Source organism: Sapajus apella, unplaced genomic scaffold, assembly GCF_009761245.1.
Source record: "Sapajus apella isolate SASKATOON/1434 unplaced genomic scaffold, GSC_monkey_1.0 scaffold77, whole genome shotgun sequence".
Taxonomy (NCBI): Eukaryota; Metazoa; Chordata; class Mammalia; order Primates; family Cebidae; genus Sapajus; species Sapajus apella.
Genome location: NW_022437017.1, coordinates 5433528 through 5458175, shown reverse-complemented (window position 1 = coordinate 5458175; position 24648 = coordinate 5433528). Strand labels below are relative to the sequence as shown.

Sequence of the window (24648 nt, the reverse complement as noted above, 5' to 3'; positions counted from 1 at the left end):
GGTAGTGGGCTCGGTGGGTGGTTGGGGGGGGGGGGGCGGGGTGGGAGAGCGTCTTCCCCATTTTCCCAAAGACAGTACTGGAAGTTCCCCCATGGGTTGCTCCCGACATCTAAGCCCCACTTACAGGAGATGCCTCACTTAGCTCATGGTCCTGATGGGCAGTGTGTGCCATGTCTCTGGGTGGCTTGGAAAAGCCCAGGCTCCTGCTGCAGGGCCACAGAAGGACACACAAGCCGAGCCCTGTGAATCTCAACAGCACTGGGTGTTGTCAGAGGGCATCATGGGTGTGGCCCACGTGGCTCCACCACAGACCCACATGGAGCAGTGGCTTTGGAGCCAGACGCAGGAGCTAGGAATGGCAGCCAGTGGACCATGGGGTTCCAGGATTAACTTCAGCAACTGGGGCTGCCCAGCCTGCTGGAGGGAAGACAGCAAATCATGACTTCTGGGCTCAATGATTAGGAACCAACTGTGTGCACAGCTAAGGAGGGGCTCGGACAGGCAGGAAGAGGGACAGATTGAGGCCTCTCCAGCGAGGGGCAAGCTCTCGGTAGCTGGTGCCACCAGGTCAGCCTGTGTGCTCACTGTTGGGGACGAACGAGGACACTGGGAGAGGGCAGGACGGGCTGGGTCACTTCTAGGTCCTTCTCCAACTCAGAACTGTACACCTGATCTGCTTGAGAGACCCCAGCGGTCAAAGCTTCCGAGCCATAGGATGTGGTGGAAGTGATCACTACTGTACTTCTAATTCAGCAAACAGGTTTGAAAGAGGGCCTGGGGATGTTTTAAAATTTAATTGTGGACAGCCATTTTCACCCTTTGAGCCAGAACATCTAACGGAGATGGAGGGGGAGGGTAATGCCGCAGGCCATGGACACGGATAGAGTGGAAAATAAACACACAGATCCAATCTGGCTTTTACACAGAAGACACCATGTGGTGTTACCCTAACTCTGACTTCAAATCCATCTCTGCCAACTTCAAAGGAGGCACTTCATCAACGGCCCTTATTTCACAGTGGGTTTGAAACACACAGCTTTTGGCCCATATAATCCAATTCATATCTTCACTTAAATGGAACTCTTTTTTTTTTGAGGCAGGGTCTGGCTCTGTCGCCTAGGCTGGAGTGCCATGGCGTGACCTTGGCTCACTGTAGCCTCCACCTCCTGGGCTCAAGCAATCCTCCAGCCTCAGCCTCCAGAGTAGCTGGAACTACAGGTATATACTATCAGGCCTGGCTAATTTGTGTATTTTTTGTAGAGACAGGGTCTTGCTATGTTGCCCAGGCTGGTTTTGAACTCCTGGCCTCAAGCAATCCACCTGCCTCGGCCTCCCAAGCTGCTGCGATTGCAGGAGTGAGCCACTGTGCCCAACCTAAATGAACCATTTCTGAGATGACTTCCAAGGCAAATTTATCAACTGGAACCACACATATAGGAGTCTGAGAGGTGGTCTGGGTGTGGACGCAGAGAGGGGAGACGTTCCTCATGTAAAACGTTGCAAGACATCCATCAGCGACAGCCGTTCCTCGGGCCCTAGTGACTCCCCAGAGTGCAGTGGTTCTGGTACCGCCTCAAGAATCACTCCCTTGAGACATGTGGCGGTCAGCCTGGGGCAACAGGCCCTTCCAGCAGAACTTGCCTGGGAGGCCCTCTTCTTCCGACTGACCCAGCAAAACCACCCTTGGGAATTTAGTTATTTGGTTTGTCAGGTACTGTGATTCACGGACCCCACTGAGCAAATCCAGATAGCCTACAACAGGCCCAGGTGGAAACTGCTGGGAACAGGTGACAGACAGCCCCCGGACACCACAGAGTGCTGGGAAGGTGGTCTTCCTGCTCCCAAGGGGCCCAGAACGCAGTGTTCCCCTGACCCAGGACCCACTGACCTCAAGTGCACGCACCTCATCGGCAGCTTCGGAAGGACTTCTCTGTGCAGGATTGTCAGGGGATGCTGCTGGCACTGCCCCCGTGCAGTCGGCTGGGAGGCTGACCCCATTGGTGCCACTGCTGGGGACTGTGGGAGGGAAGGAGAGTGGGGAATCACAGGTGCTTGGCGGCCCTCCCACCCCTACTCATGTAGCTGAGGGGCCGGGCCCCGTCTAGTCTAGGGCCCTCCCACGGTGAAGCCCACAGCACACATGTCCTTTTTAAGGAAGGACCTGGTATCTCTACAAAGAGCCAAAATTCTTGGATTAAAAAACAAGAGAAACAAAGAAGAGAAACCTGCTGGGCACAGTGGCTTATGCCTGTGGTCCCAGGGCTTTGGGAGGCTGACGTGGGAAGACTGCTTGGGACCAGGAGTTTCAGACCAGCCTAGGCAACACAGCAAGTCCCCATTTCTAAAATAAAATAAGATAAAACAAATGAGCTGGGGGTGGTGGTGCACACTTGTTGTCCCAGCTACTTGGGAGGCTGAGAGGTGAGAGGATCACTTGAGGCCAGGAGCTTGAGGCTGCAGTGAGCTATGACTGCACCACTGCACTCTAGCCTGGATGACAAAGCAAGACCCCATCTCTAAAAAAAATTAAAAGAAATTAAGAAAAAAGATGACCTTGCAAGTTTTTAAAGAGAACCCGTGAAGACTGAGGCTGAAGTTCTATCCGCAAACACACAGGGATAATCTCATTCCCAGGAGCTGGCCTGCTTTTATGAAGGCAGTGAATGAACAAAGCACATTTCACCCACACAGTTGCACTCAGCCGAGAGCTGTGAGGAAGCTGTGGAACCGCCTCTCACTCCTCCGTTGTCAGGGCTCAGGAGGCTTGGGGCTGGAGGCAGCTGGGGGGTGATTTAAAGGATCATCGTCCCTGATCTCTTTGAATTTCTGGTGCATTCAGCAGTCACCTCTGTTGAGACACCGCTGTCCCAGGTGCGACTTTAGGAACGCTCTACCCTGCCGTCTGAGCCTGGGTGCCAGGGCTGCCGTTTCTTACCCGTCTGGGACAGCGCCTTTGGCTGTGGGGCTTGTAACACTGCTGGGCGAAGCACGCTCCGCTGCTGTTCCTTGGGCTTCTGGCTTGGCAGACCTGGGAACAGAAAGTAGCCTTCCCAGTGCCCCTGGACCCCTGACTACTCCCAGGCACTTCAGAGACTGATCCCTGGCAACCTATTCCAAACAGGCTAGACTTTGTAGGGAAGCACTTAAAAAAAAAAACAAAAAAAAACTTGAGGTTTTGTTCTTTTTTTATAACCTGACAGGCAGATCTGGCCATTGTTATTTTCATATGTGATTAAGTTAAATTCCCAGTAACCGATCATGGCTGTGAATTAATCCAGTTAGCACAGTAACGTGACGGGGGGGCGGGTCGAGGGACACCTGTTCTCTGAGAGCTGGCCTCAACAGTCAAGTGGGGACAGTGAGAGGGGAGCAGTGAATTCACAGGCGGCTCCCCAGAGGCTCAGGACTCGGTGTGGGGTCATGTACACGCACGTTTTGCACCTGTTTTTCAAAACAGCCATGCTGAGGAAGTCCCTTTGCCAAACACAGATGCGACAAGGACCACAAGGGAACGTGTCTGCCCTATGCAGCATCCCCAGCAGCCTCACTAACAGTGCACCGCTGGAACGCAGCCGGCCTGCTAACTGTGAACACCATGGTATGCAGGGGCCAGAACACTCAGCACGGACAGGCTGAACCAAGTGCGCTACTGCTGGGCATGGAGCCCGTCCAATGCACCCCAAGCCTAGCCTGCTCCCGTGCTGCCACCGCCCACTCTTCTAAGCACACAGGGCTCACGGTCAGGGGTCCCAACCTCCCTGCTCAGATAGCCTCTCTTTAAAGGAGCTTTCCAGGGCTCATGGGTCAGGTCACAAACGACCTTTCTAGAAAGCAGGCTGAGCCTGCAGTGTCCTAGTATGGCTGAGCAGAGGTCTGAAGAGCGTCAGAAAGCCACCCCCCTGCCTCAGGGAGGTAGGTGACCTACCTGCGCTGGGGGCCTGGCCGTGGATCAGCGTTGGTGGCTTCAAACGGAAGCCACTGCTCCTTTCCTCTAAAAGCAAGATAAAATATCAACAGTAGGCTGTCTGGGTGGGGGCTGGACCTAGGGGGCAAGGGCAGGAGAGGACTATGGTCTTGGTTTCAGTGACCTCGGGCCTGGAGAACCCGGGAAAACATCTCCAATTTACAACAGAAGTCCTGCCTGACCAGCAGGCCTGGAAGGCGCCTGGAGGAGGGGAGAGGAAGGGGTGGAAGGAATGACTGCTCTTAGGGCCAGCTGCTGACCATGGGGGCAGGGCATCAGTCACTCTCCCAGCTGCAATCTGCTGTGGGCTCAGGAGCTGATCTGCACAGCGACCCTGAACCTGGCCCTGAGATTGTCAGGGAGCCACAGAACTCAGGTGCCCAGCCCCTGCTTCCCTTTGCTAGAAGGCTTGTCCATCAGAGGATACATCTGTGGCTGGGAAGAACCTCAGCACCACTACAGATGTCTGGGAAGTGTGACAGGTTTTTTGTAATGAAAAGGTCAAAGGTGGCAGATGGTGAGCCTGCCTCCCTTTCCAGATGTGCCTGCAGAGCTTCCCTGTCTCAATGAGGGAGCATTCCTGGCCACCGCGGAAGAGGCCAGCTCCCCCAGGCCAGAGTCTGGCCTGACAAATTCACAAAGCTAGAGGGGAAAGGTGAACACTCAGGGGCTCCTGGGATGGTTCGAGTGCCTGGCCTCGCTCAGCCACCGTCCACAAGGACACCCTCATCTGTGTCTTGGCCACTGTGCCCATATGGGGAGTGGGGACGGTGGTCTAAGCTGATCCACAACAGGAAGGATTGTCATAAAAGGCCTGTGACTCAGGTAGGCAAGTCTGTTCCTGGGCAAGGCACAGAGACTGTGGCATTATGGCTCCTGGAGGTGGCCCTGCGTAACTGCTAAGCTCTACCCCTTGTCAGGCCACAGGACACAAGATCAATATACAAAAATCAATTGTGTTTCTAACACTAGCAGTGAACAAGCCAAAAGCAAAATTAAGAAAATAATTCCATTTACAATAGCACCAAAAGGAATAAAATATTTGGGAATACATTTCACAACTGAAAGTATAAAACACTGTTAGCACCAGGTGCAGCGGCTCAGGCCTGTAATCCCAGTGCTCTGGGTGGCAGAGGCAGGGGGATTGCCTGAGCCCAAGAGTTTGAGATCACCCTGGGCAACAGAGCAAGACCCCAACTCTACAAAATATTAAAAAGTTAGGCCGGGCGCGGTGGCTCACGCCTGTAATCCCAGCACTTTGGGAGGCCAAGGTGGGTGGATCACGAGGTCAAGAGATCGAGACCATCCTGGTCAACATGGTGAAACCCCGTCTCTTCTAAAAATACAAAAAATCAGCTGGGCATGGTGGCGCATGCCTGTAATCCCAGCTACTCAGGAGGTTGAGGTGGGAAGATCACTTGAGTCAGGGAGTTTGAGGTTGCAGTGAGCTATGACTGTACCACTGCACTCCAGCCTGGGTGACAGAGCAAGGCCTTGTATCAAACAAAACAAAAACATTGTTGGAAGAAATTAAAGGAAAGACAATGCAAAGACACCCCCAAAGGTCACATGCTATCTGATTCCATTTTTGTGAAATGCCCAGACTAGGCAGAAAGCAGCTAAGCGGTTACCAGGGCTCAGGGAGGGGCTGGGGCAGGCGGCAACTAGCAGGTATGGGGTTTCTTTTTGGTATGATGGAAATGTTCTAAAATTAATTACGTGATGGTCACACAACTCTGCAGATGTGCTAAAAACCATTCAAATGTATACTAAAATGATGACAAAACCCAAAACGCCCTGTCAACCCAAATTTTCAGACTCAAAATCAAATCAAGATCTAGCAGGCCAAGGAAGGGTCCTCTGCTGCTGTGCCCTAGATGTGCCGCTGTGCCTGGGCAGCAAGAGGACTGCAGCGACCCTTCTTACTATAATGGTTGTATGAGGGAGTCAAGCCCCAGGGCGTCCGGCAGCCTGTGTTAGCAGAGTTGGTGCCTCTCCGGTAATAGACTGGTCATAAAAAACAAATTCAGGAGAGCCAGATCCTGCAGGATGCGGGGGTGAGCTGCCAGATGTTCCTTCTCCGAGGGAAACAATCAATTACATTTCCAAAGCACGGAGCTATGCGGGAGAAGACTGGCAATTTAGATAGGTTTTAAAAGGTCAAATTCACAATTCAGGTAATTTTTAGCAAGCTCTTCAAGCTGGCTCTCGACGCTGATGTTTTGGCCACAGACTTGACTGCCCTTCCAAGCTCTGCTCCACGCAGAGCCCAAGCTAATGCTGAGGGGAGCCTGGGGGCTGGCCCAGACTGCCAGGAGGAAGCCGGAGCCTTGGATAATCACTGCCACCGACCTGCCACTAGTGCTGGGCCTGGAGCCTGGCCCTCTCCAGAGCTGCAGACAGGCATGCATGCTCCAGGGGCAGCCAAACTCTGGAGGGCCCTGTCACAGGCCCTGCTCCATGAAAACAAGGGTGGTCTTTTCTCATTCCTTCCAGAAACTCTCTTCTGCAACACGGGTTGCAACACAAGTTGCTGAATCACGGCCAGAGCCCGACATCTGCCGCATACCCAAAGGGTGTGGGCCTGGAGAGGATGCCGCACCAGTCTCTGAGGGACAGGCATCACTCCAGGAGGAGGTTCCCCCTCCTGCCGGCAGCCTTTTCCCTCCTGGGAAGCCGGCAGGTGCCCTCTCTGAGGGTGCTTTCGCCTGCCTCAGAGAGCCCCAACTGATGTCTGCAGGAAGCCTGCTTGCCCCTCAGGGAGCCCTGATTTAACCTGAGAAGGGATCGCAACAAAACCACGTGCATCAGACGTTGAGATGGCAGCCTGGCTGGAGCTGGGGTCCAAGCATGGACAGTGCTGCTGCAGGGTGGGGAGGAAGTCCAGCCATGCGGAGGGCAAGGAGGGATGCCCAATGCATGGAGGACATTCCAGTGAATGCCACTCATCTTCAGCTCTGCCCACGGAGGGCCGGGAGCAGGGCTACACCTAAGGCAGCGAGACTGCGGTGCACATCGAACACTCAGACCTCAGTTTCTAAAGACCATGCTCCGTGAAGAAAGCAGCGCCCCCCTGAGAATGCAGATTCCAGGGCTGCAATGAGAAAAGAAGCTGGGCCAGAGGCTCTTGTGACAAAGCAAAGGAAATGCTCAAAAGAACAATGGGGACCTGCCTGACAAGGCTTCCACTGGCCGAATCTGGGACAATCTGAACATTAAATCAAAACAGGTAACCACAGATGGTCACCCAATGATGCTGACAGGAGCTTTTCCACCCATGCTGACACAATCAATCAAGAAACAAACGTGGGGAGAAGGGCAAGCTCCTCCTTCCAGTGAACGCCACTAATCGACACAGAAGGGACGGTGCTCAGAAAATCCCACAGGTGGTGCATGCCTGTAATCCCAGCTACTTGGGAAGCTGAGGCACGAGAATTGCTTGATAACCCAGGAAGGGGAGGGTGCAGTGAAATGAGGTTGTGCCGTTGCACTCCGGCCTGGGCAACAGAGTGAGACTCTGTCTCAAGGGAAAAAAAAAAAAAAAGGAAGAGAATCCTATGGGGCAGTCGTCAGCGGGAAATGTCACTCAGAAGACAGGACTGGGCACAAGCACCGGAGGGCAGGAGTGCGATGAGGTACGGAGGTCCCGGAGTCTCTCTCAGAAACCATCCAGCACAAAGAGGAAAGGAACTGCGCAGTGGCGAAACCTAGCAGCCAGCACCGGATAGAGGACCACAGCCACCCCACTGGTGAGGGAACAAGTGAGCATTGTGTGTCGCTTCTGCGATGTGTGCATTCTCATCCAAGACGCCACACCTGGGTCTCACCTCCAAGACACACTGCACAGGCCCCAACAGAGAGACTTCTACCAAACAGCTGACTTGTAATCCTCGAGGTCGTAAAAGTCAAGGGAAGCCTGAGGACCCCTTCCGATGAAAGTGGAGGTATGTAAGGTCCAATTCCTTTTTTCTAATGGACTCATGGGGCTGACTGGAGAAAGCTAAATGGGATCTCCAGATAAAAGGGACAGAAAAACGCTTTGTAATTCTTCTGTAAGTGTTAAAGCTTTTCAAAATTAAAGCTAAAAAACAGAATGCCGGCAGGCGCAAGGATATGAAGTTTGCTTTGCAGAACTGATGTGAGGCTAACATGACTGCCTCCCATGCATAAGGGCACTGGGGCTTTAAACCATGGCCATGTTGGGGCCTGTGAAACAGCTGCCCTGCTCCTGAGGCTGGAGGGGAAGAGTCTGCGGGCAGAGAGACAGGAGGGAGGCCATCGCTCACAAACCACAGAAGTGATCATGAGATTTGAATAGAGCTAACAGCACAAATGGGTCCAGACACACGGCTTTAGTAACTGATCATCTAAGCAGAACCTGCCTCATGGCGGTAGGCTCCGCCCCCACACCCAGACCACCACCGGCTGACGACACCTCAGGAATAACCAAGATCATGCCCTTCCTGAGGACCCTGAAACAGCAAGCCCCTCTGCAGGGTGAGACCAGGCGGTGGCTCAAAACAGTTTGTTAAGAGTCAAAATGACTGTTTGAAACGGGGCCATCAACTCAATGCTGAGAGTTATAAAAACCCGCCTCTTCCCTTGACACAAACATCACGCCAGCAGCCAACTTATCTCACAAAGCTTTTGAAGTCAGCAATGAATTTATACAAGGTAGGCTGGGTTACAAAATTCAGGTTGTTAAACTCGCTTGTTAAATCTTTTATGAGGAATTTCAGCCACGTGGGAGAAACTTTCAGGAAACCTTGGAGTTGGTTCTCCAGTAAAGGCCAAAAAGGCAGGCTCCATATTCTTCAGGAAGGGGGAGCAGCTTTCCTTAAAGTTTTAAAGCTGTGATTAAACATATTTATCTGGCTAGATCTAAGCAATACTAATTAATGTGAGAATTTAATCCACTGAAAAGGGGTCTGGAAAATCACTAACTTCATAGGTGTTACCTTTGGGATGGCAGGGTGAGTGGGGAAGGGGCAGGGATTCTTTTTACTTGCTGTATTTCTGATTTACGTTAAAAAAAAAAAAAATTATGGGCCAGGTGTGGTGGCTCACGCCTGTAATCCCAGCACTTTGGGAGGCAGGGGTGGGCAGATCACCTGAGGTCAGGAGTTCAAGACCAGCCTGGCCAACAAGTGAAACCCCCACCTCTACTAAAAAATACAAAATTACCCTGGTGTTGTGGTGTCTGACTGTAATCCCAGCTACTGGGGAGGCTTAGACAGGAGAATCCCTTGAACCTAGGAGGCGGAGGTTGCAGTGAACTGAATCACACCATTGCACTCCAGTCTGGGCAAAAACAGTGAAACTCCATCTCAAAAAAACAAAACAAATAACACCCCCCCCCATTATGAATGCATTACTTGTAAAAAATTTTGAAAAATGAGTAATACATTACCATACAGGTTGTTTTTAAACGACCTGAGGCTCCATGCATACAGGCCCTGCTTGCAGAAACAGAAACTTAAGGGGTTCTGAAGCCTCATCTCATGCGAGATCCCCAAACTACGAGCTGAAGAACTAGGGGAAAAATTAAACAGCTGAAAAAGAACTGACTTTAAATGCCCAGTGAAATCTGATTTTCCAACACCAATTGCTTTTCCTCCCAGGAGAACCCCCAGGCTCAACGGGAAGGCAGAGGGGCGGGGCCCACCTGGCTCTGAGTCGGAATTGCCTGCAGATGGCTCGCAGAAGCTTGATGGCATAATAACATTGTTTTTTGATACTGTCCCCAAGGAGGTGCAGGCGGGGGAAGGAACAGGAGGAAAAATAGCATGAGTGGGTGGGGTAGATCCACAGAGATCACCTCGTCCACCTGAGGGATGGAATCCCACGTCCCAGGGGAGGAGACGGGACAGCAAGTGAACAGGGCATTCAGTCTTTCCTCCAGAAAAGCAAACCCCAAGACTCTCTGCGGCACTATGAGGGTCTCCAGCCCAACGGTCATCTGTCTGATGACTACAAGTCAACTATGGTCTACTGGGGATACCTCCTTGTCCCTGCACTGCTGCAGGGGCGGCAGGTAGGGCAAGGCAAGGCAGGGAGGTGCCGGATGCTCCAGGCCACGTGGGAGCCCTGACTCCTCACCTGTCGAGGCTTGCCAATGGGGTTCCCCTCCCTCACCTAAGATCTTACTTCACTAGGGCAACTGCTTCCCAGGGTGTGGGCTGGCCAACAGGTTTCCACAAATGAAGTGGAATTCGGAGGTGAAGAACTCGCTCTATGCAGAGTGGAACCAAAGACATCACTGTCCAAATGATTGGTGCCCTCACACCTCCAGTTACCCTGAAGATCAAGAGCTGAGTGTCTCCTGGGGGCCGCCGTGCTGGAAGGGAGGTGATTTAGGCGGGCCAGGGGAGAAGAATGATTGGCAGCCCCTCGCCTCTCTAGCCTACATTCACAGCCCAACACCTCTTCTCCACACTGGTTTTTGACGCAGCAAGCATGGTTCAGCAGTGGGCAGTGATTGGGGAAGGAATAAAATCAACACGCAGGTGAAGCTCCCTCATTCCACAGAACACTAGTCCAAGGGCGCAGAGATCCTTAAATAAAGGATGTCAACTGCAGCCTGGACTGCAGGCCATCCAACAGTTCCGCAATATCCGGTCAGCAGATGACAGTGTAACAGCACAGGAGAACCTAACGCAGCCGTGCAAAAGGACGTGGCCACGTCCAAAATCAACACTAGCAGAAAGGGGTATGAAAGCGAGTGTGTGGAGGGGTGACTTCGGAAGAACGCTGGCTTCCTAGGCTATGCAATTCTATTAACACATGCGTGACTTCAGTAAGCAGAAACAACTTGACATCCTGAAGGTTCATGACTGTAAAATGATTTACATGGAATGGATTTCAGTTGGGTAACCGGAGAACTCCAAACCCTCGTGTCTCTCCATGTTGGTGCTACAGACAGCTAAGACAGAGGTCACCAGACAATGCCTGTGGTGGCATTTACCCTCAGATCTTCAGGGGTGTTCCCATGGCAGGAGGCCGGGCTCTGAGTGTCCCGCTAAGTAGTAGTGATGGCGTCGTCTGCCCCCTGAACCTCTCTCCTGTACCAGCCTGTGTGAGTCCACACTCCGACCTCCATGCCTGTGCTCGGACCAGACCTCATGTCCAGGGCCTCCAAGCCCTTTAGCCTGCCCTGCTCCACAGTCTGAGCCGGGACCACCCTTCCAGGCCCCCGCAAGCTCCTGTCTTCTGGGAGTTCACAGCATTGCACACGGGCCTCTGCTGGGGCCTCCTGGCTTACTGGTTACTGTGTGTGTGTACATATGCATGTGCATGTCTGGGCGACTGCACTGGACTGCCCCAGGACTGCGTGCTGGGCACGCAGCTGAAGGGTCAGGAGAATACCCCACCCCTACACCCCCAGTCTGTGCCCAGCCTTGGAAAGAGATGTCAATAACAGAGGCCCCAACAGGGCCCTCAGCAGTCAACCCCTTCCCTTCATTTCAGAGGGATGATCTCTTCAGTCTTCCTCAGGCCACTCTTCTCGCCATGCCATCAGTGTTGCTGATTCTAGACAGCGACACCTGGGGCTGCACTCTGGCAAGCTCTCACCTCACTGACCGAGCCCAAGCCTCAGATCGACTCTAACTGGAGTCAGGCAGGAAGGACACAGCGGAGGACACGTGGTGCTGAGGGAAACGGTGGCTTTGTAAGCATAATCGCTTCACCATTTGGTAAGTTTGCATATTTTACCTGACTGTGAGGGCGGGAACTGGGTTAAAGAGGACGTTCTTTCTCGCTTGACAGGAGGGCAGTAATTTCCATCTTCTCGATCAGAATCTATGGAAAATGATGAGAAGAGGAGGAGAAAAATCAGGTTGCTTCCGTTTTTACAACAACCGAAGATGGTCAAAGGTGTTAGAGAGCTCCTTACCTTCTCCGCCTTCAGGACTGGAGCCGCCAGCTGACCTCTGAAACAAGGAGCACACAGCCGGGGTCAGAGGGCATTAGGCTCACGGCAACCGAGCAACTCATGGCTCCGTAAAAAATATCCCAACATGCACCGCGGGCAGCTAACTCCCAGAGCCCAGCACCTAGATCTGAGCCAGGATTTCAGCCTGAAGCTCAAAAATCCCCCAATGAACCTCTGCACCCGGCTTCACAAACGCATGCCAACGAATCCTCTCAGTGGCTGGGAAAGCACCCGCAGCACCCGGATCAGTTTCTTGTTTCTCCACAGGTTACGCTAACTAGCCCGCCACCCCCAAACTCAAACAGAGCTGAATCTCCTCCAAACCCTGTTGATCCTGCCAAGAGCTGAAAAGCGACCCTCTCCACCCTTGAGGGCAGCGGAACTGTGTAAAACGGTCTCGTCACACTGGATAGAGTGGTTTCCCTTCCTTGCCCTGGAACGTTCTACTGAGCACAACCCTGTCTCAAGGTGGGCTGTTATTCCCAGAGCAAGCGAGAGCTTGGATGTTTTGGACCAAAGCCCGCTTGTGAAGCGTTTAGAACAGAACCATCAAAGACAACGCCAAGTCACAGGCTGGGGGGAGGGGCCTGAAGAATTCCCTATTCCACAACCTTCAGTTTTATAGTGTGAACAGCTAGCAATCAAGACTTAAAGTGGGTTCGTGACCAACCTGACCAACATGGTGAAACCCTGTCTCTACTAAAAAGACAAAAAAAAAAGTAGCTGGGCATGGTGGTGCACGCCTGTAGTCCTAGCTGCAGGCTGAGGCACAAGAATTGCATGAGCCCAGGAGACAGAGATTGCAGTGAGCTGAGATCATGCCACTGCACTCCAGCCTGAGTGAAACCTCTGTCTAAAAATAAAACAAAAACAAAAACAAAACAAAACAAAACAAAAAACCACACCACTTAAAATGGGCTTGGTGCAGTGAGGCTGAGGCAGAAGGATTTCTTGAGCCCAGGAGTTTGAGACCAGCCTGGGAAACATGGCGAGACCCTGTATTTACAAAAAACCCAATCACACAAAAATCAGCTGGGTATGGGAGTGAATGTTTGCAGCCGCAGCTCCCTAGGAGGCGGAAGCAGGGAGATCACTTGAGCCCGGGAGTCTGAGACTGCAATGAGCTATGATCGTGCCACTGCACTCCAGCCTGAAGGACACATCTCATCTCAAACAAACAAAACCCAAATTTAAAATGAGTAGTGGTGACCCTCTCCCCCAACACAACCCCTCATTTATGTCCCATCTCAGACTCTGGCTACCAGAGGCACAGTGACGAGTGAGTGCCACTCCTCCTGGCATACTCCCCGCAAGAGCAAGCAGAAAAGCCTTTTCTTATTTTCAAAACTGCTCCTTAGAGGTCAAGTTTAGCCAAATGAGGCCCGCCTGCCTTGACGAGCTGCTGGAGCTTACGGGAGATGATGCATGTGAAACTGCTTTGCAGACTGCAGAGCGGTCTGGGAAAGCAAACTGCAATAAATAAGACCGAAGAGCACAGGAGCCGAGGGAGACCCTTCTAAAGTTGGGGCGGCGCATTTTCCCATAAAGGGCCAGATGGTTGGTACTGCTGGCTTTGTGGGCCACATTTGGTCTTTGTCATACATTCTTCTTTGTTTTTGCTTTTATGATCCTTTAAAAAATGTAAACACCATCTTAGCTTATAGGCCCAGGGCTGGAATGTGTGGCAGTGAGAGCCCAGAGAAGGTAGGACATTTACTTGAAGTCACACAGCTCACTCACAACGGTAAGAAAAATCCTAACCTGGACTCTATCCTCCTGTGTGAGCTGACAACATGGGTTTACGTCAGAAAAGCAAGCCTGAGCGCCTTGCTTGAGGCCTGTGTTCCAAGAAGGCTTTGGAAATGGTCCCAGGGGACTGTGTGAGCGAGGGCTGATTATCACTATCCCCACAAGATGACATCATCAAAATGTGTGGGAAACACAAAATCCTTGTAACACAACACTGGGTTCTATTAGTCACTGGGGCAGCTGTGAAAATACCAGAGCCCAAAACGAAATGCCATCAAGCAGGCTGGCCCTAGAGTCAGCAACAACAGCAGTCAGGACAAACGCACGAGGGGTGCAGAGGTCTCTTAGCTCCTGCCGCCTCTTGAAGGCTGGAAGAACTGTCAGCTTATTCCAGCTCTGCCATTTTCTAGGGGTGAAACCGTACCTTGTCCAGGCTTCAGCCTTCTCACCTGGAAAACGGGGATGCTAGTGCCTCCCTCGCAGGGGCATGAGGTGATAGGCAGGGCAGGTAAGATGTTCAGCCTGGTGCACTGTGCACTGGGAGCAGATGATTACAATGCTCAAGACTCACACCTGATGAAGCCAAACTCACTTTAGCGCTCAGGGCAGGCTTGAATGAGGAGTCAGGGGTGTGGTGACTCCTGGGTGCAGCTAGGAGGCCAGGGATCTGGACTGGGGGTGACCTTTCTAGAAACGCCAGAGCCTGGGGTTGCATCTGACAGTACTGAGCTGTCACCAGCTTGTCATCCCTGCTCTTGGGTAACATCAGTGGGGTGGGTATAGGCTCCAGCTATCGCTCATCCTCATACTCAGCAAGCAAAGGTGAGAGAAACACAGAGAACCAGCATCTGCCCACCTGGGTTGCCAAAGCCTTCACTCATGCAGCCCAGCCTGGACGTCCCATGCCCAGGCCAGCTACTGCCCTCAACCAGCCCTTACATCAGCCTCCTAGCACAGGCAGCTCTGAGAAACGACACCTGGCACAGCCTCCTTTCCCTTGGGGTAACTCATGCCCTCCAAGAGCCCTGCAGGCTGGTTTTGGCTTCCAAATGCTCTGTGCAGGTTCCTGTCTGAGGCCAGCCGCCTCTGCACAGCCCAGTCTCCTCGGACGCAGAACTGCTTGCCTCACCTCTGCCTTCTCCAGCCTCACCGGCCCTCCCACCCGTTCCTAACAGCAGGCCCAGGTCATCCCCAGACCCAAGTCCTATCCTGTGGCTGTAGGCTTTTCTCTCCCCTTTTAATCCAATGAGCATTTCAACTGTACCAAAATCTTTACACGGTGGCCTCCCTGGTCCTGGGTGATATGTCCCTTCCCGAATGACTTCTGGGACCAGGAGATGGCCACACTCTCCTTGGCCTCTGTAGACGACCTGCTCTCTCATCCAGTGACACCCTCCTTTACTCAGGTGAGAACAAACCCCTTGGTGAGATGACCTCTAGGCCCCTTAGACTCTTCCTCTGTGGCTTATTCTGATCCTGGGAGTCGTGTCACTGGTCCTCACAATAGGAGCCCACTTGGCATTCGTTCGACAAAAAGACACTGCACCCTAGGCCCCCTGAAGGCCATGGAGAAGCTGGAGAAGACCTGAGTCCAGCCTTATGGCGGGGAGCTGGTCCCCGAGCTCCCTTGTGTCTCCTCACCCCTGCATGGGATGTTTCCCCCGCCGCCTCCAAGCCTAACTCTTTGATTCACTGGTTATCTAGGTTAATTTCCACGTGTCAATTTCCTAGTTTCCCTGTTTTTGATTTACAATTTTATCTCCTTGTGGTTGGAGCACTTACTCTGTATTTCAATCCTTTTGCATTGGAGGTGGGTTCTGTGACCTAATAAACGGTCTCCCATGTAGCACTTTCCATGTGCACTTGAGAACGACGTGCACCCCGCTGTATGGGTGGGGTGTCCTACATGTCTGTTAGGTCTGGTTGGTTGGTAGTGCTGTTCAAGTCCTGTTTCCTCACTGGTCTTGTCTAGATGTTCTATCCATTACTCAAAGTGGGGTACTGCAGTCTCCAACTCTTAGGGCTGACTCGACTTTCTCCCTTCAGTTTTGTCCGTGGTTGCTTTGCATATTTGGGGGCTCTTTTCACACTACACCATGCCTCTCAGGGATCGTGGATGCTACGGATGCTTTCCCCAGAGCAGCATGTCCAGGTCAAGAGTGAGGCTCGAGGCTCCGGAGCAGCCCTGGGAACATTGTGGTGCTCCCAGGTATTCTGGATTCATCCTCCCCTTCACCCATCACCTCCAACCTGTCAGTGAGTCCCGTTAGCTCTAGCCCCCAGAGAACGTACCCTTCCATCCTGCCTTAGTGACCTCCTCAAGCATGGGGTCCCCTCGGCCACCAAGCTCTGGCCATGTGGCCTCCTGTTATCTGAACATGTTGACTGCTTCTGCCTCACTGAGTGCTGCTCCTCCATGGCGTGAGCACCCTCCCTCCAGGTCCTTGCATGTCTGAGATGCTGTGAGCGCCACCTCTAGGGTAAGCATGCACTTACTCCCTATCCCCACAGCCCCTCATGAGCCCTCTCTGGAGCTACCCTGTTTTGTTCTATCACAGAGGGAAACAATTTCAGGGGTGTCTCCTACAACACAGTTCATCCACCCTACACCCAGGACACCCTGCACAGAAGGCGCTTGCTGAGGACTTGCTGCATGAGTGGAGTCTGTGTCCCCCATGATGTCTCCTTCAGTGACCCAGAGAACAGGTGCCTAGGCAGGCAAGATTTAGATGCTGCCTGACCCCTGACCTCAGGAGACCCTCAAATCTGTGCCCTAAATCTCTTCTCTTGGTTCTGGAAAGGCTGGGAAGCCAAGGCCTGGGAAGGACAACACAGGAAGATTCCAACCCCGGGAGAAGCTCTTGCCAGCAACTCTCCACTAAGAGCCAGAGGAGGGAAGCAAGAAGACAGAGTGCATACCTGTGGACAAGCTGGCTCTTCTACAACTCCTAACCCGCTGCCCACCTGAGGCACCGCCTGCCCTTTGCCCTTGTCCAGGCCTCCCACACTGTACCTTGCTGGGATGGAGGGCCTCTCCTCTCAGGAGACGTTGGAGCTTGCTGTCCAGCTAGCTCATGCTGTCTTCCCCAAGGCAAACAAAGGTTTGGGGTGCAGGAAGCCCCTTTAAGCCACCCAGCCCCGCACATGGCCAACGTCAGCTTCACAAACATTAAAGCGCCACAAACATTTTCCATTTCCCAGACTCGGCAGTCCAGGAGTCTGGACCTGTTTGGTGTCAAGGCAGTCTGGGGCCACCCCTCATCCCAAACAAGTCAGGGGTCCTCAGGGGTTGGTCCTGAACAATGTCTGGGACACACTCGGGGTCAGCCCCCAGAGGTCTGCAGCCAGAACTCAGGAGTATTTTAAGAGCAAGCTCCAGGCCGGGCGCGGTGGCTCACGCCTGTAATCCCAGCACTTTGGGAGGCTTAGGCAGGTAAATCACCTGAGATCAGGGGTTCAAGATCAGCTTGGACAACATAGCAAAACCCCGTCTCTGCTAAAAATACAAAAATTAGCCAGGCGTGGTGGCGCATGTATGCCTGTAATCTCAGCTATTCAGGAGGCTGAGGCAGGAGAATCGCTTGAACCCAGGAGGCGGAGGTTGCAGTGAGCCAAGACTGCGCCACTGTACTCCAGCCTGGGCAAGAGTGAGACTCCGGCTCAAAAAAACAAAAACCAAACAAAAGAGCAAGCTCCAAGGACTCGAGCTTACTGGGGAGGAGCGAGGACAGAAGCAGGACACGAGAGCCTCATTTCCCCCTCCTCCTCCGCATTTCCCAAACTAGATCCACTGCCTGCGAGGGGCAGAACTTCAGGACGACACCCGGGAATGCTGGGTCAGCACCCATTTCAACACTGTGATGACAACATCCCAGATTAATAATAATGAGAAAAGATGAAGACGCCCTCCACCGGCTCTGGCTGCAGGCTGGCCAGAGTGCTGATCACGCGCCTCTGCCGGCAGGGTGGCTGCTGACCGCGCAGCAAGCTCCCATCAGGAGCCACAGGGAACTTGCGGGAAGTAGCTCAATTCTGTGAGGCACGTGAGTCCCTGTTGCTAAGTACAAGACAAGGGGGCACATCCCATCTGGAATGGGAATGCAGGGGTAGGAAGCATTTGTTCTTTGCATAAGGAATTAAACAGTGAAAATCATGGTTATCACATTTATTAAGAATTGCCCTGTCCAAAACACGCGGCTCTTGTGAGACTGCCTGGTGTGGCCTCAAGGAGGACACGGGTGCCAAGGTAGCCCAAGAAAGGGGACAGCGCTTTCTGAAGCCAACCCGATGGATACAAAGATGAACAAGGAGGAAACAGGAAGGAATGGCACTGTCTACCTGGTCCCCTGAGAAAGACCAGACAGCAAGGCCACCTCAGATAAAGTCCCTCTAGAAAACCATGGCAACCATGTGGTCTACCAGGGTCTCAGTGAGTCTGACAAGTTAGAAAATCTGGCTGGTCATGGCTGGATGCCTGGGATGCAAAAGAAATTGTGGGCCAGTTCAATGCTTTTTATTCTCTGACTGACGCAACTAGCTCAGAAATTCTTGTCAAAAGGGCGGGCCCTGAGAAAACCAAGTGAGAGGCGGCTTCCACAGGTCTGAATGCTGAGGGGTGCTGAGGGCCAAATCCTGTGCAGGGGCTGGAAGGTTGGGGGAAGCTGTCTGGCCAGAGGGACTCATTCCAGAACCTTCTCAAGCTCCCTGGTGGGTCTAATAAACATGTCTGAGGCTCAGCAGGGCCTTGGCAGGGAGCTTCAGTCCAGTACAATTCCAGCAGGCTCAGAGTGAATGCCCAGAGCTGCCTGCTTTCTCTGGATCAAACAGAGAACTTAACTGGGATGTGGTTTCGTCTTCTTCAGACTGTCTTCTGAGAGCCAGGGAGTCTGATATATAGAGACTTTTTCCTGGTACTGAGTCTTCCATGGCCAGGGTTCTGACGAGACTGAAAGATGATAAGGGCCCTTTATAAGCAACAGTTCAGCGAGCCACTATTTATCACCAAGAACGCTCAGCTTTACATTCCCCACAAGGGACTGTGGAATAAAGCCAACTAGACATGACGGATGAGACCTGCCGGGTAACAAGGGGGCGGTTTCCTGAACTCCAGTGTGATACACAGTGAGACCCAAATTTCTTCTGATGCAAACGAAAACAGTCTAAGTTCATCAAAGAAAACCTCAGGCCAAGCAGCAGCTGGGGTTGGGTTCCATCTGACTTGATCTATGGCCTAACCAACCTAAAATAAAGTTTATTTTGCTCCGGGCTCTGAGAAGGCCCGATTAGTAGAGAAAGCCAATTAATGGGAGCCCTCAGCAACCAGCCAGGGTATTCTCCGCAGACAGCCTGGGGGAAGGAGCCCTGGACGGCTCAGAGCTGTCACTAGTGGCTTCTGAGAGTGGGCGTCTGAAAGTTGCGAATGCTAAAACTACAAGGAGCATGTAATAGGCGTGGCCACCAGTGCTATATCGGAACATTTACACAGATCCCCGCAGCCCCCAATCCTGGCTCTCCCACGGTGACTTCGAGCTCATCCCAAGACTCTCTGCCATACAGCTTCACCTTTCACCTGCCAGTGTGGGGGACTGCTCGAATTCTCAGGATCGGAGCCTCAGACCCAAAGTCCCTAAGAATCAGGATGCTGAGATCTACCTTGGCCAGCCAGGCCCCAGAGATGAACACCTGGGCGAGGTGAGGCCCCTCCAGACACTCCAGCACATGCTCTGTGAGAAGTACGCAGGGCACAGAACAGCCCGTGTGCTCTGGAAGAGCACCTGCTGCCACAACGGTTCTGTGATCCGCTTGTCTGTTTGCTACTCTCATTCTAGAACCTGTTGCCTCTGCAGCTGGAGAGTCCCATGTGGGCTACATTTTTCAAACCCAGGCACCCCTGGGGTGGACCCTAAAAACTACCTGTTCCCAGAGAGCTGAAGATGGAAACCTTAGAGTAGCATTTCCCGTGCTCTCAAAGACCAGAGGCGCAGAAACTCACCATACCTGACTCAGGAGAAGTTTCCAGCAGCTGCTCTGCCAACAACAGAAAGGCGCAGCCACCTCCTAATTCTCGTGATGGCAGCTGTCACGTGCGTTCGTGGGAGGGCTGTGCTCCCAGTGCACTGTGGGACAAGTGCCTCCTGGCTGGACTCCTTTCCGTGGATCCCATGTCTCGCCACCCCAAACCTACTTCTGCGCCACAAAGGCCACTACTGCCGATTCCCCCCATAGCCTCTGGCAAACGGTAAAAACTGTTGCTTCTTTTTCCATCACACACTGACTCTTCCAAAATGTTAACACAAGACTCCAACCCACCCGTGGCCGAACAGTGTTCCTTGAGTGTCCTGGGGTTTGGTGGCTGTAGCTGAATGTTAATGGTTTCCTTAAAAACAGGGAGACTGGTGTGTTCTAGAAGGAATCACTGAGGTCTGGGGTAAGGTTTGGGACTGTGCCAGGCTGGAAGGCTGCCTGGTGCTCAGGCAGGTAGAGCTGGGTCCCTTCTTTTCTTGTTAAGAGTCCTTTTTCCCTGTCCTGAGAATAGGGGTCTTCTGTCATGAGTTACCTAGAGGATGGAGTTTTCAATCCTGAATGTAGGATAATGTTTACCTTTCCCAATTTATCAAACTTCAAAAACCCAAGACATTTCTTGTTCTTGAAAGTTCACAGTCTTCTCCACCTATAATCTTCAAAAGGCTTCTTAATACAAAGATAAAGGGCTCAGGGGATTCCTTCTGGGTTCAAAGGAAGAGTCTTTTCTTCTTCCTGCTTTGATTGAAGACAATCAGTTCACCGCCTTAACCACAGTCCAAACACAATCAGTCTTGCAGAGCAATCTGTGCTGGAGAGCGCCTCTTCCTAGATATCAAAAGAAGCCTTAGCTTCTTGTGTTTCTAAGATGCTAAACTTCAATGCCCGCATTCAGGGAAACAAGAAAGAAAAATGGAAGGAGGGTGAAGGGGTCAGATCAGGTTTGGAAGGTTCTGCTTCACATGACTGAATTCCTCCTGACCCCTCATGTCTTTTTTGGGAAACAGGATTCACCTCTTGCTGTGGGTATATATTCCCCCAATTTAGAAAAGGCTAAAAAGGGACTTGATCTTCCCTGACTTTTCAGCAGCACAAATTAAAGAGAGTTGGAAGAAATCCTTGTCATTTTTTTTTGAGACGGAGCCTCACTCTGTCACCAAGGCTGGAGTACAGTGGCATGATCTCAGCTCACCACAACCTCCGCCTCCTGGGTTCAGGTGATTCTCCTGCCTCAGCCTCCCGAGTAGCTGGGATTACAGGCATGCGCCACCACGCCCAGCTAATTTTTGTGTTTTTAGTAGAGACGGGGTTTTCACCATGTTGGCCAGGTTGGTCTCAAACTCCTGACCTCAGGTGATCCACGCATCTCGGCCTCCCAAAGCACTGGGATTACAAGCGTAAGCCGCTACGCCCAGCCTCCTTGTCATCTTTTAAGATACCATCAGCCTAGTACAATGAGCTAGGGCCAGGATCTGTGGGACCCAAGGGGAAGGGGGCCGGTCTGGGTTGGCGTCTCCTTGGGCAATAGGAGTGCCAGGTAGGTGTGGACTTACCCCTGCCAGTTCTCGCGGAAAAGGAGGAAGCTGGGCTTCAGGAGCGGGAGGCGGAGGAGTGCTGGCTGAGGCACCAGCAGGGGCAGGAGGTTCTAGGGCATGCTCGCCAGCTGACTCGGGGTGACCCGTGCCATGGTGGGGGGCCTCAGCCTCCCCCCGAGGCTCCTCTCCCGAATCCGACAAGTCTTTTTGCTCTGCAGGGGACTGGGAGCACAAAAGACAATTTTCCTTCAATGTGAATAAAGGCTGCACCAGACAGCAGAGAGGGCGGGCAGGGGTCAGAGGCTGGAGACGGCTCAGCCTGCAGCAGCTCCTGTGCCTGGAAGGACGGTGGGGAGAGCAGGCACTTGCTGCTGGGTTCTGCTCAATAAAACTGGCTCTCACGGCTGACGAAAGGGAAAATGAGAGGGGGATTGGGTGCCATGTGACTTTGCAAGGAGCTCTGCGGTGTGTGAGAAGCAGGACCCTTGTTTCCAAAACTATAGTCTGCCTGACAAGGAGCTACTCAGCTTACGGGCCTTGGTGATCAAGGAACACAGATGATCATGCAAAAGAGTTAAATTCCTTTAGTATCTCAGAAATACTGAAGTGGGGGAGTTGTCCATCAGCACCATTTCTGTGCTTTAGGAAAGGGGAGAGTGGGGCTGGCACCCTACAGTCAGGGAGAAACCAGGGAGGTGGGGGTCAAGGGCTTCTGTTTCTCACTACAGTTCTTCTGGCACTTTCCACTTGTTCTGCTTACACCCAGGACGCAGAAAGTGCTTTCCCACCTCAGTGAGTGCAGGTGTGGGGTGACACACACACCGAGGGCTGGTTTTTGCATCAGCGGTAGGCGGGTGGTTCAGATGGAGGAGGGGGGCACATCCACAGAGCCCTTGGGCCTAGGATTCTCCCAGGTGCATCCTCAACACCCCGGGCAAGGGCTCACTGGAAAGCTGCCAGGCTGAGAGCGGCTGGTTCTGGAGTCTTCCTCCCCACAGTACAACACCCGGCATCCTTTAAGGTGGTTCTTGGGACTCCGGCAGGGCTTCGATGGGCTGAGAGCTCTGTGGCCATAACTCCAAGACTCATTTCTTGAGAAACGGGTTATACACCTGGCGTCCTAAAACAGACAGGCTCCAGTCCCCAAACCTCCCTGTTAGCATTGTCCAATGACAGGGAGCCATTTCTCGTACTTGGTGACCTAAACGAGTACAGGGCTGCCCCGTCTCCCCATGGGCGTGGTGGTGTTTCTTCTGAGTGTGGAAGTGGCTGATCTCTTTAGACAGGGCTTGGGCACTACTTAAAAAGTAGGGATCTGGGAGGAGGAAAGGAACTACCGAAAGAGGATGTAAGAGAACGTTCACAAATTCCTAGGAAAGCAAAAGCAATCCTCATGTCTCAAAAGGACGCTGTTGCCTCTCTCTGCCCAGGGCAGATCCACAGACCAGCCGCTCTCCAAACCTGCACAGAGCACTGTGGTCGGTCTGGCCGCCCACGTCTGGTGCTACTTTATGGTTAGACACTTAACACCTCACAAGAGAAAAATTAAACCAAGAGCTCTGTGGGGTACTGCCTATCTCTAATTAGAACCACCTGAATTCTTTGCAGCCCCTGCTTTTGAAATGTAAATATTCAAACACCCTCATGTAATTCAAAATGCTAAACAGGAGGACCAAGAAGAAAGTCATAAAGTGGAAATCCTGACATTAAAACAGGATGAAATTCATCATCTTTGGGTAAAAAGAATTGATTAGTACAAGTGTTGAGAAGTATTATATCACTTCCTCTCTCAGATTAGAAAATTTCTTGGGAGAATTAAGCAATGTTATTCCAGCATTTTCTACCCAGGTCCTAGCATTTCTCCTGGGCAAGAAGAGTAAGCTCTCAAGAACCAAGATGAGGCCTGGGGTTTTCAACATGCCTGGTAAAATCAGACATCAAGATTCTGTCAGCCTTTGACCTCATCGTAAAATTCACATAGCTAGCGAGAACCACATGCACCAGGGCTAAGCCCGTCACCCTAACAGTAAGCCACAAAAATAGGTCTAAACACTCTACAACCACATTTTCAGTTATACTGTACTTTCTGCTAAATAGCCTTTCTGTAACTGCCTTCTGTCATTTTACCAAATGGGCATGATTCTGCTAGCGTAACCTCAAGGCCTTCCCGCTTCAGGTTAACAAATGCTCTGGAGAGAGAGGAAATGAAAGAAATGTTTAGTGTTTACAAATAATGGAATAGCCCACATCAGGATATTTACATTCTCTTCACATTAAAAAGAAAAAAGAAAGAACTTTACCTCCATCCAAGGCAGTTAAGAAGGGTTTCACTTTTGCTGGCCCCCAACAATGGTGCATGTAAATGTGCATTTAAAGCAGAGCCCTCCCCAGGAAGCCCAGGCATGGGAAGGCGGCAAATAACACTCCTGTGCTGCCAGTCTGGCCGTGACTTCACTTTAGGCGCTAGAACTACAACTAAAACCATACACGGCTTTTTCTACCCTGGAACAACAGTAGGATTTGGCAACCTGACCCAAGGCTCAGTGATGCCACCAGCACCCACACGCAGGCCACTGTCCCAACCGGGAGTGTGCTGAAGCGCAATGTGGCACATCAATGGGATCTGAAAACTGCTGTGTGGCTTTGCCACTGAACAAAAACAAAACACTCCTGGGCGAGCAGCTTAAGGCCCTTTCAACTCCAAATCCTTTTTCTCAATCATGATTCGGCAATAAAACCCGAGCATACGGAGCTGTCTCCTTTGAATGGTGAGGGGGAATGGGGGAGAGGAAGGGGCTCTTTTACTTGCACCCCATCAGGTGGTCTGAGATCTCCTTTACTGAAAGGTAAGTCAGCTGGTCCCAAAGCTGATGAGACTTCTTGATCTTTGGGGATCACGAGGTTGTTAAGGTCACTACAATTGACATCTGAGGGACAATTAGGACAACTTAAAACATAGACTATATATCGGAGGATATTACTGAATCAACATTTTTTTAGAAGTAACATGGTAGTAAGGCCACACAGGAGAATGGCCTTATCCCTATGAGACACCCGAGGAATAATTCAGGGGAGGAATGTCACGTGTGCACAACTTCCAGTATCAGAGCTGCGGGCAGCAATGTTAACAGCGATGCCAAATGCAGGATACCCATGTGTTTGTGGTATCATACTTTTCCAAGGATTTGAAATTTTTCAAAACAAAATGTTGAAGCACAAAGCCCGGGGGAGGGAGGGGACGGGACACTGCCTCAGAAAAACATCACAGCAGTTCTAACAGCTCACTCCCAGCTTGGCTTCTAGACAGCAACAAGACAGGGATAGGCCGATCATCTCCACAAGAGAGAATGAAACCAGGAGGACCCTGAAACCCTAATTTATGACAAACACTGCAGCTGCTCCCTGCAGGCCCTGGACCAGAAAGCCACGGAGGAGCAAAGCCAGCC

The 24648-nt window shown here is 52.1% G+C and overlaps 1 protein-coding gene and 1 long non-coding RNA gene across 16 annotated transcripts in view; both read right to left on the bottom strand.

Moving 5' to 3' along the window:
• RANBP3 (RAN binding protein 3) overlaps positions 1-24648 on the bottom strand; it is a 60901-nt gene that overhangs the window by 13228 nt on the left and 23025 nt on the right. For 2 of the 15 annotated variants that reach the window (XM_032252111.1, XM_032252112.1), the window contains exons 3-9: positions 21221-21424; positions 11859-11895; positions 11678-11764; positions 9630-9701; positions 3926-3991; positions 2936-3028; positions 1889-2016 (exon numbers count right to left, since the gene is read on the bottom strand). In XM_032252111.1, the coding sequence (XP_032108002.1) occupies positions 1889-2016; positions 2936-3028; positions 3926-3991; positions 9630-9701; positions 11678-11764; positions 11859-11895; positions 21221-21424 (687 nt within the window). Of the gene's footprint in view, positions 1-1888; positions 2017-2935; positions 3029-3925; positions 3992-9629; positions 9702-11677; positions 11765-11858; positions 11896-20246; positions 20403-21220; positions 21425-24648 lie in introns of all 15 variants that reach the window. The other 13 variants (XM_032252113.1, XM_032252114.1, XM_032252115.1 and 10 more) reach the window with 7 other exon arrangements.
• Positions 17796-20240, bottom strand: LOC116532710. Its single transcript, XR_004260941.1, has 2 exons — positions 19644-20240; positions 17796-18591 (listed from the first exon to the last, which is right to left on the bottom strand). It is a non-coding gene; the product is annotated as an uncharacterized LOC116532710 (long non-coding RNA).